We start from the raw sequence: 15,417 nt of genomic DNA, 5'->3' as shown, positions 1-15,417 counted from the left end.
GTCATAGATTCGATGGGGTTCGAAGTTGGGTTAATCATATGCTTTGCATGGAATCTCCGTAATTGGTACAGTTCATGTTCTAAAGTCTGTTACGTTCGAGTTTTATAACAATATTTTCATTGATATGATATAAGCGATACTGGCAACAAAGTTTTTAAATTACCCATCCCCATGTAGAGAATTGGCGTGCGCTGAAAATTTACCCAACTTTACATCGAATATACACGGCGTGTGAATAAACAAAATATACCACGCTCAGCGTGTAGAAACGGCCCAGGAACTGTCATCACTGTTTCCGGGTGAGTCAAACAAAAGTCGCCGCACGAGCAAGTGGTGGAGAAATCTTGTCGCTGGGAAAACCCGGAATTCCGGGAGGAAAACGCAACCGAGGGGCTTCAGTTCGCACCAGCAGCTAGCGAAGGTACGTCCTTTAGTCGGTAATCAGCCGAAACTCTGACGGGAATGCATTGTTCGCAGATTCATCAAGACGCACTCTAAGCCACGTTGCTTGCTGAGCGGTTAAGCTGAAGAGGAACCGAGATTGGAGTCGTCCAGACGGAACTTCAAAGCAACAAACGGGCAAAAATAATCGTGGGCCGCACAGGTAAGCAGCGAAACCCCCGTAGCCCAGTGAAATGAGTCTAACGTGCGCTTTCCCACACAGACGGCCTTTTTTTTTGACACCCTTGATTCTCCTCATTTGTCGCTTGCGGAGCGCCTTTTCCGTGCCATCAACCACGGTGACATTGCGGATAATTCCACCAGTACCCCCTCACTGTTTTGTTGGTGTTTCGGTGACAAGTTCCTTCTTCGGCCGGAGCGGAATTGATCCTCAGTGAAACTTGAACAATCAGATCGACAATTGGAGGGGAACTGCTAAAGAGGGTCCGGATCAGCAGTAGCGTGGCATCAAAGTTTTCATTCTCCATCCGGTGTGGGACAGATCGGCTTTGACCAACTAGCCATCAAGTTCCCGCCCGATGATTCATCCGGAGATGAATGGGTCGGCTGCAAGGCAAGGTAAAGGTGCTCATCGATTTCCGTGGCGCAGATGCCGGGACGGCAACAGCAGTTCCAAGGGCTGGATTTCATCTTTAGCAGCTCCAGCGGTGCGCGAAGGCAGTGTCCCGCGAAAATCCATATCAGTGACGTCAGAAAAATCAGGGAGGAGAGTGGCACAGTCATGCAGGTGGCACTATCGGCGCCATCCAAGCCGTTTGGAAGCACGACACCGGATCTCAAGGAGGAGCACCCGGACGGAGGCGGGACAAAAAGGAGCCATCCTGTTGGCATGTCGTTGTTGTGAAATCCTGATGTAAGTACACGCACATGGACGGGGAAGTGTGGGATTTTATTCAAACTGTTGCCCCAATATAACCTCAACCAAACTTAACTTTGAATATTTTATTTTGGGCTACCGAAAGCCACAAACTCATTGTTACAAATGGCGCCCAACTAAATCGAACCATTTTAGCTTATCAGTTCGATTGAATTTTAAAGACTTTTCAATTGTCCAGTTATAATTATTATTGATTTTGATTCAATAATTGTATGTGATCATTTTTTTATCGCTATTCATAGATATCATATCATTTGACTGCTTTGTTTTAGTATCGTTTTGTTCGTTCGATACTAGTTATCTAAATACTGGTTTGGGATCCGAAATATACGAAATAATGTTATGTCAACAAACACATCATGAATGCCAAGCATCGTAAGTTCAGCTATGTCCACTAGCTACGGTAGTCAACAAGGTCGTCTCCGGCACAAAAACACGCAATGCGTTTTCACCACAATCCATTGCGAGGCGAAGCGACTCCTGCAGAGCCGTCGAGGGGACATTCGTTAGCCTCAGCAGTTCACATTCGAATCAAGATCGAAAACAAAATGATTTTTGACAACTTTACCGATTTTGACTTACCCGATCATGTCTACCGATTTCGACACTACCGATTTGGAAAATCCCGATTTTGACAACACCGATTTTGTCGACACTGATTACGACTTCTACCAATTTTGACCACTACCGATTATGTTTACGGATCATGCACAATTGTAAGGGGATTACCAAGAAAAAAAAATCAAAAGGAACGCGATCTGGAGGCGCGGTAAAACCTCTATTCTGGGCTCTTGGTAATTTAGAGGACTAAATCCCTCTTTACCCTAATCTTCTGTGTCAAACTCCAAACCAGATGAAACAAATTACTAAAATTTAAATTGTAAAAGTTCAGCTTTGTAAGATCTTTTCATTAGTTATTGAATGATATAAGATCTTGTTTTTTGTTTGCTGCTTTTGAAATATTTGTTAATTTCAGGATTCGAAGGAGTTTCTTTCTGCCATATATGATGGTGAAAATCGACACCTTTGCCAAGATTCGTTGGCGTATAGTTTTGTTGATTAGTTTAAGTTTCTGTATGGATTTTGCCAAGATTCGTTGGCGTCAAGATCTAGTTTAGTATTATGATTATTTTGTGGTTTATTTTAGATATATTCACCAGTGCACGGTGAAACATTATCGATGTCTGCTCGATACAACCGCCGATCAATCTCCTTCGAACTCCTTGTGGCGTTTTTGGAATTTTTCATGGATCCTTATTCATGATCCATGAAAAATTCTACCAAAGCAGCAATGTTGTGTTACGTTCGAGTTTTATAACAATATTTTCATTGATATGATATAAGCGATACTGGCAACAAAGTTTTTAAATTACCCATCCCCATGTAGAGAATTGGCGTGCGCTGAAAATTTACCCAACTTTACATCGAATATACACGGCGTGTGAATAAACAAAATATACCACGCTCAGCGTGTAGAAACGGCCCAGGAACTGTCATCACTGTTTCCGGGTGAGTCAAACAAAAGTCGCCGCACGAGCAAGTGGTGGAGAAATCTTGTCGCTGGGAAAACCCGGAATTCCGGGAGGAAAACGCAACCGAGGGGCTTCAGTTCGCACCAGCAGCTAGCGAAGGTACGTCCTTTAGTCGGTAATCAGCCGAAACTCTGACGGGAATGCATTGTTCGCAGATTCATCAAGACGCACTCTAAGCCACGTTGCTTGCTGAGCGGTTAAGCTGAAGAGGAACCGAGATTGGAGTCGTCCAGACGGAACTTCAAAGCAACAAACGGGCAAAAATAATCGTGGGCCGCACAGGTAAGCAGCGAAACCCCCGTAGCCCAGTGAAATGAGTCTAACGTGCGCTTTCCCACACAGACGGCCTTTTTTTTTGACACCCTTGATTCTCCTCATTTGTCGCTTGCGGAGCGCCTTTTCCGTGCCATCAACCACGGTGACATTGCGGATAATTCCACCAGTACCCCCTCACTGTTTTGTTGGTGTTTCGGTGACAAGTTCCTTCTTCGGCCGGAGCGGAATTGATCCTCAGTGAAACTTGAACAATCAGATCGACAATTGGAGGGGAACTGCTAAAGAGGGTCCGGATCAGCAGTAGCGTGGCATCAAAGTTTTCATTCTCCATCCGGTGTGGGACAGATCGGCTTTGACCAACTAGCCATCAAGTTCCCGCCCGATGATTCATCCGGAGATGAATGGGTCGGCTGCAAGGCAAGGTAAAGGTGCTCATCGATTTCCGTGGCGCAGATGCCGGGACGGCAACAGCAGTTCCAAGGGCTGGATTTCATCTTTAGCAGCTCCAGCGGTGCGCGAAGGCAGTGTCCCGCGAAAATCCATATCAGTGACGTCAGAAAAATCAGGGAGGAGAGTGGCACAGTCATGCAGGTGGCACTATCGGCGCCATCCAAGCCGTTTGGAAGCACGACACCGGATCTCAAGGAGGAGCACCCGGACGGAGGCGGGACAAAAAGGAGCCATCCTGTTGGCATGTCGTTGTTGTGAAATCCTGATGTAAGTACACGCACATGGACGGGGAAGTGTGGGATTTTATTCAAACTGTTGCCCCAATATAACCTCAACCAAACTTAACTTTGAATATTTTATTTTGGGCTACCGAAAGCCACAAACTCATTGTTACAAGTCAGAAGAGCTTCTCTCATGTCGGAAGGATCTGAGTGGTTCTGGTTAATCAATCCAAGACGTTTCATGGCGCTAATAACATCCTGATCATCGCTGACTAAAGGCGACAAAACTGGATTACCCTGCGAATCTGTTCTAGGAATGATTTTCAAATTTTCTCGTTCTGTGTTAATATTGGTAGGAATCGGTTCTCGAAACATGTTGGTGAGATCTTCATCTTCTAAAGTATTTACCTCGGTACTTTCCGTAACGTGGGTAACGTAGAAGAATCTGTTCAAGTAATCTAAACACTTGTTTAGCAATCCGCCTTGCCAGGTACATTTTTTGACGTTTCGGAGTTAGGACAAATGTATGGCCGTTTTCAAAAGCTTTCCAAAAGCTCCCTAACTAATCGAAACTTTTCTATGGAGGACATGGTGTCGCTAGTGTTTGCTTAATAACTCCCATTGATTTAGTTCACGGGGGGAATCTGAGTTTACACACGACTTCATTAGCTTAATTCGGCAAGCAACGTGCAACAAAGTTGATCTCAAGATTGGGGAAAGATTTTTCGCACTTGAATTCACAATCTCTTCAATGTTAGCTACTTTTTGTGTCACCTCTTCAATATGCTGTTCAAAATCACCGCTTAAAATCTTATTAATGTTTGGATACTCTATTTTCTCCTGTTTTAACAACTCGCGTAAGGCTCTGCGTTTACGGACGAGCGGCTCTGGTTTTTCGAACACGATTTGACGTACGGATAGTTCATAGTTCAACTCATCTTCGGTAAAATGATCTACACGCACATCAAAGAACTTCATATCTACATTCTCCTCACTAACAAGGTCGTTTCCTTGAAGGCACGCCATAATTTTGGGAATTAATAAAATTTGCTGAATTTAGAATTGTAGAATGCACAATAATAATATCTTCTTTCAATAAATTAATTCCGCTCTGAATGAAGGAAATATCGAATAATCCAGGAAAAACTGTTTCTATTCCAACAAGCGAATTTTGAGGCTGGAAATCAAGAATATTATACAACAACGGACGAAATTGCAACAAACCAAACCAAAAAGTGATACGAGGACAATAAATTATCACGATATCCGACGATATCGTGAATCTCCCCTAGCAAACGCAAAAAATATTCAAAATTCTCGAATTCTGAATATTTTAGTTTACGCTAGATCGCCAAATGTAACAGCCGGCTAGCTCAGACGGACTATTGTGCGTTTAGATAAAAAATTTATAAACGTCGTTGGTGAAATGGCATCATGGCTGACTTCCGACCAAAACACATTGAGTCCTTTTATTTAAGCGTGCGCCAAGAAATTTTCAAATCAACGTTGCCACAAATTCATTTGAATCGTTTGTGTATCTCATTCTTGCCCGTAAGAGTAAATATATTTCACGCGAACACAAACGATTGCTGGCGAAAACAGCAAAAGCAACAAAAAAACATTTCCACCCCGGCAGAGGGTGGTGGTTTGTACAAAATATTTCGATCCCAACCGATGTTACTCAAACCGTTTGGGCGCTCATACAAGCAGTGTCATACACGATGCAAATCGTGTTCATAGCGACAAAATTTCATCTAATTTCATCGCATTTGTACCAATGTTGTGTAGTCTGTGGCCCGCTTAATGTATGTAGAGATACTCTGGTGGATACAAATTTATGTGTGGCAACGTTGCATATAATACACTGTTATTTTTTTAAACACAACTGTCAAAAGTTCGGAAGTAAGTTCGGGATCGGAAGTCCGGACTTCCGAAGTAAAATTTAGTGCTGGCGCTATAATATTTCATTCAGGGTCGGCTAATGCAATTCACTAGGGCAGACTCACGACCATGGTTATTGCACATCACAGGTGCCCAGTCAATTATTATTCTACCTGACTTTTTTTAAACGTGTACTTATGGCAGTTTACTGACAGTTCAACAGTCAAAATTCTTAGTATTTGTGAGTTGATGATCCTTAAACTGAAATATATCACACATACATGTGCATTTAATATTGTTCATTCGTATGCTATACAAACAAGATGAACTATACTTCTGATTGTTCATCTTGTTCAATCCATGTGTGAGTTATATCAGCATGGCTGCCTGTCGGCCATTCTGCAAGACTCAAAAACAACCATGGCTGCCGCAGTGACTCCAGAGAAATATTTTTGGCGAATATGAAAAACTTTCAATTCGAATGAAATTTTAACAGGAAACTTTTTCATATGTTTAAGAATGATTTGAAATTGCGTTGTGATTCTGAACCTGTTGTTATCTTATTTCAGATTTTTTTGAGGAGTTTTCACCTAAAATTACAAATTTATAATGTAAAATCACACATTTGCATCATAAATTAGATTACGTTGAATGTTCTCATAAAAAGCAGTTAATGTAAATAATAATTTATACCCCAATGTGGTTATATTTCAGGAAAAACTACACATTTAACAACTGATTTGCGTTTATGAATATCGCCGTAATTTAATTTATTGACATTTTAAATATAAGTAGTTAGCGTTGATAAATAATGAATTGAACAATGTACATATGTTACACTTATGTCGAAACTTAAAAGTGTGTATAAATTATGGAATAGATTTACTTTGACCTTTTTAACTGAAAACTGTCATATCTGTAAAATGAATCGTTACTCAATTCGCAAACCGCTTTCATTTGTATAATGATCAATTTTTAATTTGAATAAATGAAATATGAGAAAAAAAACTAAATATTTTATAAATTTTCAATTCAAAAAATCAATTCTGTAAACACTTTTGAACTGGCAACGCTGAGGTTTGATGGGAAAAATAATCAAGTTAAATCAAGATGGCAGAAGGGAACAGTCGCGCGCTTCCTGCATAGACGAATTAAATAGGTGAATTAATTGAATTATGAGCTATAAAATGATTTCAGTTTTGTTAACATAATTTTCATTACTTTATTTCTAGGGATTCGGTGCCGAAATTTTAATTCCAGCAGGATTATTGCAGCCAAACATACAAATGGGAAGGAGTCCGACTGGAAAAACGGCGGTAGAAGAGGCGACGCGTCCTGTTTGGCCATCGTTCGTTTCCCAACACCCGTGGCCGCTGGCATACAGATTAATGGCGAAGACATGCAAGGTTCCGGTAATCTTCGTGCTCTGAGGAACCAGTAAGTGGATAAGTGACCCCTGGCTCGAACACTTATGAAATGTCCTCGACTCGAAAAAGAAGGAGATTTTGTTTTCGAATCATGCTGGGTGTAGAAGTGAAAAAGTTTAGTGATTGAGTTGAAAAATAATTGAATAGAAATAAAAAGATGTGTGTTGAGCGTGTAATAACTGCGCGACTCGGCATCCCTGTCGGAAAAGGAGAACCGGAGTTCTGTCGACGTAAACGGTAACAACAAAAGTAAAAAGAGAAGAAGAAAAAGCTTATCTTTAAAGTGCGGTGTACGAGTGAAGATATTATTACATGCGGCTACATAAAATTATAAAGAGTTCTACATAGTTGAGCTTAGTTTGTGATCAAATTCGGAAAATTATTTGGATTCTAACAATACAGACATCACAACACTTGTATAACCTACAAAATCGGTTCGAGCTACACAGTCGTCTCAAAATTATCGATGAGGCTATCGACAAAAGATTTGTTTATCGTTTAAAAGGAATCGCATTGTAGATATTCTTCGAACATCTAAATTGAACTCACCGCAAACCGTAAGTGTAAATCTAACATTACTTAGTGAATATAATATACTATCAGGAAATATGTTCATAAAACAGGCTAGCAGAAGGAAGGTAAACTGACCGCAAATCCTAATCTTAAACAGCAAATACTTCGATAGTCCGAGGAAAACCAAATGTAAGAATTTATAAAATATAATGAAAACAAAGTTTATAAATAAATTGTATTCCGTTTTAGCTTTAAGCTGCTACTACAAAGGCTGCTGTAAAGATTCATTTTTTATCCGGACATTCTTAAAGATTTGTATTTCTCAGTGGACATAACAATCGCGATGTCGGATAGTGCAAATGAAACGCTGAAGAACGTAGGTGAAGCGGCGGAAAAGCGTAACTGCGTTTACTGTGAAGATTCAGATGGCGCGGACGACATGGTCCAGTGCGATATATGCGATGCTTGGAGCCACTATCGATGCGCCGGTGTCACAGAGGAGGTTAAGAATGTACCCTGGCACTGCAATAAATGCAGTAACCTGCTGAACATCCCGAAGATCAGGAAGCCTGTTAAACGAAACGTTTCCAAACGAACGGGCAGCGCAAAAGGCGATGTCGCATCGGATTCCGGAAAATTGCCTGAAGGTCGACTATCCCTGCAAGAGTCGATAAATCTTCTGGAGCATGAATCGGCTGTGATCGAGCAGCAATTATTGGAGGAGAAGATACTACATGATAAACGCTTAGAGCTAGAACGTGCCATCAACGAAAAAAGGCGCGCTCTGCAGCAGAAGCAACAGGAAGATAAACTTCACCAGGAGAAACAACAGCTGGAACAACAATTAGCTGACCACAAAGAGTTTTTGATCCGCCAGAAAGAAATGCGGGATCAATTTCGAAAAATGAAAGCAGATTTAAACCAGGAGTTCGAAGAGGAAAGTGAAGAGGACTCGTTTGGTCCAGAAGCTGGATCCGACAAAACAAAGCGTTGGGTGGAGATGCAAGAAGATCTCCGCGGCGCTTATCCCAAGAAAACCACAGGAACGGATAGCTTATCCACCTCTGTGCGTAAGTTGTGCAACGAACCGAATCGGGTCAAAGAACTAGAACCGGAGAAGCACGTAAGTTTAACACAACAACAAAAATTAGAAGTGTTAGGAGAAGCGATGAAAAGCGATGCCCGAGGAAATTGGGAACCGCAGGAAAAGGTTGAATCGGAGTGTCGTGTAAAGCGTCTTTTGGAACAGTGTTTAGAAGAAACAGGAAGCCAAGGAGCTAACGAACCGACAGAAGAATCGGATTTGAACAATTTGGAGCAAGCATTGATGCGGAGTTTATTGGAGCGTAGGCAACGGAAAGAGCTGGAGACACAAACTCGCAGTTTTAATACTGGACCTACGAAAGAGCAGTTAGCGGCCCGCCAAGCTGGTTCAAAACATCTCCCTACATTTCGAGGGGAGCCAGAAATCTGGCCCCAATTTATCAGCTGCTTTGAATATACTACAGCGGCTTGTGGGTTTACAAATGTGGACAACTTGAAGAGACTCCAAGATAGTCTGCAAGGTTTGGCGAAAGAAGCAGTTCAGAGCAGGTTGCTCATGCCTGCGTCGGTACCGGAAGTGATTGAGGATCTGCGACAACTCTTTGGGAATCCGGAAAAGCTGTTAAAGTCGCTTGTGACCAAGGTGCGGAAGGTGCCAGCACCTCGAGTAGACAAACTGGAAAGTTTTCTATATTTTGGAATTACTGTCAAACAGTTGTGTGACCATTTGGTGGCGGCCAAGCTGCAGGACCATCTAAGCAATCCCATGCTTGTATCGGAACTAGTAAACAAGCTGCCGTCCGAGTATCAGCTAGAATGGATTCGCTTCAAGAGAGGAAAAAATGGTCTTCCTCTTTGTATGTTTGCGGATTTCATGAATGGAATCGTGTCGGAGGTTGCTGAGTTAGCTGACTTCAAAGGAGAGCAGAAGAATGTTCTGGATGAAGGAAGAAACAAGTACCGAAGGAAAGAGCGTGTGAATACACACGATACAAGAGTATTTCCGGCTACCCAGAATACGATGCCTGCGAGATCCAGAAGACCCTGCCCGATGTGCAATCGTACAGACCACAAATTGAGGTTCTGTGACGATTTCGCATCAATCTCGTTGGTCGATCGCCGAAAATTGGTGGACAGGCTTAAGTTGTGCAACCTTTGCTTAAGTGACCATGGGAAAATTAAGTGTACCTTCAAGGTCCGGTGCGAGATTCGAAGCTGCAGAGGAGCTCACCACACCCTGTTGCATTGCAATGAAGAAGCCGTCAACATCACCGTAGCTGAGTGCAATCCACACCATCAGAGAGATCGGCAAGTAATCTTTCGAATGATACCGATTACTTTGTACCATGGAGGAAATACTGTCGAAACGTTGGCGTTCTTGGACGAGGGAGCTTCAACAACACTTGTTGAGAGCTCGTTAGCTGATTCGTTGGGCGTCAAGGGAATCCCAGAGCCCCTTGTAATCGTGTGGACAGGAAATGTCAAGCGAAACGAAGATACTTCACGGAAAATCGACCTACTGATATCTTCGATAGATTCTCGACGCAAGTTCATGCTGTCATCTGCCCATACCGTGGGAGAATTGAAGCTGCCGCTGCAGAAGACGTGTTACGGAAACATCGTCAAAAAGTATCGACACTTGAGTGGAGTTCCTTTGTCGAGCACCAAGATGGAGGTTCCCAGAGTTCTCATCGGACTTGACAACCTACACTTATTCGCCCCTCTGGAGTCCATAGTTGGTGCCCCGGGAGAACCAATCGCCGTGCGCTCAACGCTGGGATGGGCTATTTACGGTCCCGATTTGAGATCGGAACAATCACATCGCTACGTAAATCATCACATGGTTCAAAGTTTAAATAATCGGGAACTTCACGATCTGATGACGGCGCAGTACGCTCAGGAAGATTTGCCTTCAGCACATGTACAGTCTATCGAATCGGATGAAATTCGCAGAGCCCGGAACATCCTGGAATCGACAACCATCCGGGTAGGCGACCGCTTCGAAACGGGGCTTATCTGGAAACAGGAACCCGCGTTTCCTGATAGTTATCCGATGGCGTTAAATAGGCTGAGAAGCCTTGATCGAAGACTCAACCGAGAGCCACACCTGCAACAAAATGTCAACCAACAAATTGAATATTACCTGACCAAAGGCTACTGCCATAAGGCCACGAAAGAAGAACTTTTGAACACCAATCCGTCTTCAGTATGGTATCTTCCGCTAAATGTAGTACTGAATCCGAAGAAACCACATAAAGTGCGCCTGGTGTGGGATGCGGCAGCTAAAGCACATGGTGTTTCCCTTAATTCCTTTCTCCTTAAAGGCCCCGATCTACTGGCATCACTTCCGGCAGTCATCAGCAAGTTTCGAGAGCGACGAGTAGCCGTGGGAGGTGACATCAAAGAGATGTACCATCAGCTCAGGATCAGAGATGCAGACCAGCAGGCGCAAAGGTTTCTCTTTCGGTTCCCGCAAGACGATCGTCCTACCGTTTTCGTGATGGACGTAGCCACCTTCGGCGCTGCCAGTTCTCCATGCTCGGCACAATACGTGAAGAACCTGAATGCCCAGCAGTTTTCCACTCGGTATCCGGCAGCAGCACAAGCCATCGTTCACCGCCATTATGTCGATGACTACTACGACAGCTTCGACACCGAAGAGGAAGCTATCGAGCGCACCAGAGAGGTACGTTGGATCCACTCGAAAGGTGGATTCGAGATCACCAACTGGACATCTAATTCTACAGCTGTTCTTCGAAGTTTGGGAGTGGTTGGTGGCTCCAGAGAGTCAATCCATTTGAATCAAGACAAGGTGACGGAGTACGAACGAGTTCTCGGTATCATGTGGGACACACAGAACGACGTGTTTTCATTTGCGGTACCTACAAAAGCTGCGGCTTCTCAGACGGCACCACCGAAGAAGCGTGAAGTCCTAAGCACGATCATGTCTTTGTTTGATCCGATAGGGCTGTTGGCTCCTTTTACGGTGCTAGGAAAAATGCTTATGCAGGATCTGTGGCGAGCAGGTTGCGAATGGGACCAGCAAATTAGTGGAGAATGTTTAGAAAAGTGGCGACAGTGGGTCGCAATGTTTTCTCTGGTCGAGGGTGTTCGCATTCCTAGATGCAACTTTGGGTCGACATCTTCTGATCGATTTGGCCAAATTCAGCTGCATATCTTTACAGACGCCGGGGAAAATGCTTTTGGATGCGTTGCGTACCTGAGGATTTGCGTTGATGACACTGTTAAATGTTCGTTGGTGCTGGCTCGATCGAAAGTGGCACCGATTAAACAACTTTCCATACCACGGCTCGAATTGAAGGCAGCAGTTTTGGGTGCGAACCTAAGTCACGCGGTCAGGAATAACCATTCCCTTCCTATAGGCCGAACATACTTCTGGTGCGATTCTCAAACCGTTCTTTCCTGGATCCAAACCGATCAACGTCGTTATCAACCCTTCGTCGGCTTTAGAATCGGAGAAATTCTAAGTCTCTCTAAGTTGACGGACTGGCGCTACGTCCCGACCAAGTTGAATGTAGCAGATTCGCTCACCAAGTGGGGTCGTCTTCCAAGTCTTTCAGGTGAGGGTTCTTGGTTTCGTGGCCCGGAGTTTCTGTACCAGCATCCGTCGAAATGGCCCCAACAAAATCTTCCCGAAGCAAATACAAAAACGGAAATCAAAGCAATACACCTTTTCCACAGTGTTGAGCTTCCGAGTTCCCTAATCGACGTGACTAGATTTTCGAAATGGAATGTTGCAGTTCGCACAATGGCGTGCGTCTTCCGGTTTATATCCAACTGTCGGCGTAAGATTGCTGGCAAACCCATCGAAACTGTCCTGTCGACTCCAAAGTTTAAACGGTTCATCAAGATCGAAATTCCATTTGTAGTGGTTCCGTTGCGGCAAGATGAGCATCGACGTGCTGAAAATGTTCTCTTCAGGTTGGCTCAAAGCGAGACCTACAGTGACGAGATCAGAATACTGAAGCGCAACTCAGAGTTACATTTCCAAAAATGGTTGCCTTTGGAGAAATCAAGTCCTCTCTTCAAGCTAGTTCCTTTGATCGACGCAGATGGTGTGTTGAGAATGGAAGGGCGTTCCGAAAAAGCGGAGTTCCTCCCCTTTGACCTTCGATTCCCGATAATTTTACCAAGAACTCACTGTGTCACAAAACTTTTGGTTCAACAATACCACGAGAGGTTTGGACACGGATATCGAGAAACGGTGAAGAACGAAATTAAGCAACGTTTCGTGGTAAGCGGTCTCAGCAATTTGATAAGACGAACCGAAGGAAGCTGCGTATGGTGTAAGGTCCGAAAATGTCTGCCGAAGAATCCCAAAATGGCTGCACTGTCCGTGCAAAGATTAACCCCTTTCAAACGGCCATTTACGTTCGTTGGGCTTGACTATATGGGTCCAGTTGAAGTCGTCGTTGGTCGCCGCAAGGAAAAACGCTGGATCGTGGTATTCACGTGTATGGTTGTAAGGGCGGTGCATTTAGAAGTTGCCCACAGTCTTACCGCGCAATCATGCATAATGGCGATCCGCCGTTTCATCAGTCGCCGAGGTCCAGCTTCTGAATACTTCTCGGATAACGGGACGAACTTGCGAGGGGCGAGTAAGGAGATAATCAAACAAGTACGGGAAATCGATAATGTTTGCGCCGACGAATTCACGACTGCTATCACGAGTTGGCACTTCATCCCACCTGGAACACCCCACATGGGAGGAGCGTGGGAGAGGATGGTGCGCTCGGTGAAGCAGGTCATGACAGCCTTAGACGACGGGCGTCGATTGAACGATGAAATCCTCCTGACTACGCTAGCTGAAACTGAGGACATGATCAACAGCCGGCCACTTACTCTTGTATCTTCGGATCCAGTGGTAAATGCACTTTGTCCCAATGTCTTTCTGCGTGGTTCAGATCCCAACGAGCCACATGAAGTCATCAAACCTACCAACCCTGCAGAGGCACTTCGGGATGCTTACAAGAGATCCCAGCAGCTGGCCGACGACTTATGGAAGCGGTGGATAAAAGAGTACGTGCCGACAGTCAACCAGCGATCCAAGTGGTTCTCCGAGGCAGATCCTCTTAAGAAAGGAGATCTCGTGTACGTTGTAGACGGAAATCGACGCAAGGCCTGGGTTCGAGGAATTATCGAAGAACCGATCTTCTCTAGTGACGGACGGGTACGCCAAGCTTTAGTGCGTACAACTAGGGGTGTTTTTCGACGTGGGACGGCTAATCTGGCTGTGCTGGAGATTACTGGAGCTGCTGACGAAGTCCAAATGGTGGGTCCAGAGAGTGTCGCTCATCATACAACGTTTTAACATCGATGGTAACGCTGATCCGGTGGCTCCAGAGAGTGGATCCGGACCAGGTTTACGGGTGGGGGACTGTTGAGCGTGTAATAACTGCGCGACTCGGCATCCCTGTCGGAAAAGGAGAACCGGAGTTCTGTCGACGTAAACGGTAACAACAAAAGTAAAAAGAGAAGAAGAAAAAGCTTATCTTTAAAGTGCGGTGTACGAGTGAAGATATTATTACATGCGGCTACATAAAATTATAAAGAGTTCTACATAGTTGAGCTTAGTTTGTGATCAAATTCGGAAAATTATTTGGATTCTAACAATACAGACATCACAACACTTGTATAACCTACAAAATCGGTTCGAGCTACACAGTCGTCTCAAAATTATCGATGAGGCTATCGACAAAAGATTTGTTTATCGTTTAAAAGGAATCGCATTGTAGATATTCTTCGAACATCTAAATTGAACTCACCGCAAACCGTAAGTGTAAATCTAACATTACTTAGTGAATATAATATACTATCAGGAAATATGTTCATAAAACAGGCTAGCAGAAGGAAGGTAAACTGACCGCAAATCCTAATCTTAAACAGCAAATACTTCGATAGTCCGAGGAAAACCAAATGTAAGAATTTATAAAATATAATGAAAACAAAGTTTATAAATAAATTGTATTCCGTTTTAGCTTTAAGCTGCTACTACAAACCCGCATACTAAAAAACTGAATCTCAAACAGTCTCTACGATTCGTCTACTGCTGTATAAATAGTGATTGTCACTGTAAACGTAGCTATTATATTGAACTTTACTTCGACAACGATAAGAATCTTTTATGAACATTAATGTGAAAATGTGATGGTTTCTGAAAAGGTGAAACATATCATTCAACGATTTAATTCAGTTTTATCAATAATCGTACAAAAGATCTCGAACCGTTATCTGTAGCGTTCATGCCTTCTGTCAAATGTTACAGACCTGTTCTATGTACATTCAAATTTGATCTAGAAAAAAAACGGTAACATAAATCGTTTAGTTTCCATTATTAATAATTAAACATTTATTGTAATTCATCATTGAACAGAGCTAAGCAAATATTGACAGCTGCTAGCACATGGTCAAGTCAGCCATTTTTGTTAAAAAAAATTCTTATTGCGGCGAAAATCAATTGGGCTCTTTTTAAAAGATGCAATTTACTGGAAAACAGCTAATGAAGGTAAGCTTTAAACATAATGTCGTGTGTTGATAAATTTTTAATAATCGATTTGTATTTTTCAGCATCCTGGGAGTGCTCCTGAGGCACTTATTCACATTCAGAGGAAAGGCCGATCGCGACATGGAATTGAACAGGAGGGACATGAAACCCGATATATTTCTTTATTTCGAAGGTGGGTTACAGTGCAAGTGCCACATGAGAGTGCAAG

The 15,417-nt window shown here is 43.3% G+C and overlaps 1 protein-coding gene and 2 long non-coding RNA genes across 3 annotated transcripts; all 3 read left to right on the top strand.

Annotated features, from left to right (window-relative positions):
* Nucleotides 1-111: 111 nt before the first annotated feature.
* On the top strand, nt 112-1,393 carry LOC129739892 (uncharacterized). Its single transcript, XR_008736006.1, has 2 exons — nt 112-604; nt 665-1,393. It is a non-coding gene; the product is annotated as an uncharacterized LOC129739892 (long non-coding RNA).
* A 230-nt stretch (nt 1,394-1,623) lies between these two features.
* Nucleotides 1,624-3,942, top strand: LOC129739421 (uncharacterized). Its single transcript, XR_008735856.1, has 2 exons — nt 1,624-3,153; nt 3,214-3,942. It is a non-coding gene; the product is annotated as an uncharacterized LOC129739421 (long non-coding RNA).
* A 4,040-nt stretch (nt 3,943-7,982) lies between these two features.
* On the top strand, nt 7,983-14,015 carry LOC129737696 (uncharacterized). Its single transcript, XM_055728857.1, has one exon. The coding sequence runs from the start codon at nt 7,983-7,985 to the stop codon at nt 14,013-14,015; it is 6,033 nt and encodes a 2,010-aa protein (XP_055584832.1).
* The last annotated feature ends 1,402 nt before the right edge of the window (nt 14,016-15,417 follow it).

The sequence above is a fragment of the Uranotaenia lowii genome, chromosome 1, assembly GCF_029784155.1.
Source record: "Uranotaenia lowii strain MFRU-FL chromosome 1, ASM2978415v1, whole genome shotgun sequence".
Lineage (NCBI taxonomy): Eukaryota > Metazoa > Arthropoda > Insecta > Diptera > Culicidae > Uranotaenia > Uranotaenia lowii.
This window is presented reverse-complemented; position numbering and strand designations above follow the sequence as displayed.

Coding starts and splice junctions, on each gene's coding strand:
- LOC129737696 (XM_055728857.1), top strand. CDS start 7,983: ATGTCGGATAGTGCAAATGAAACGCTGAAGAACGTAGGTGAAGCGGCG.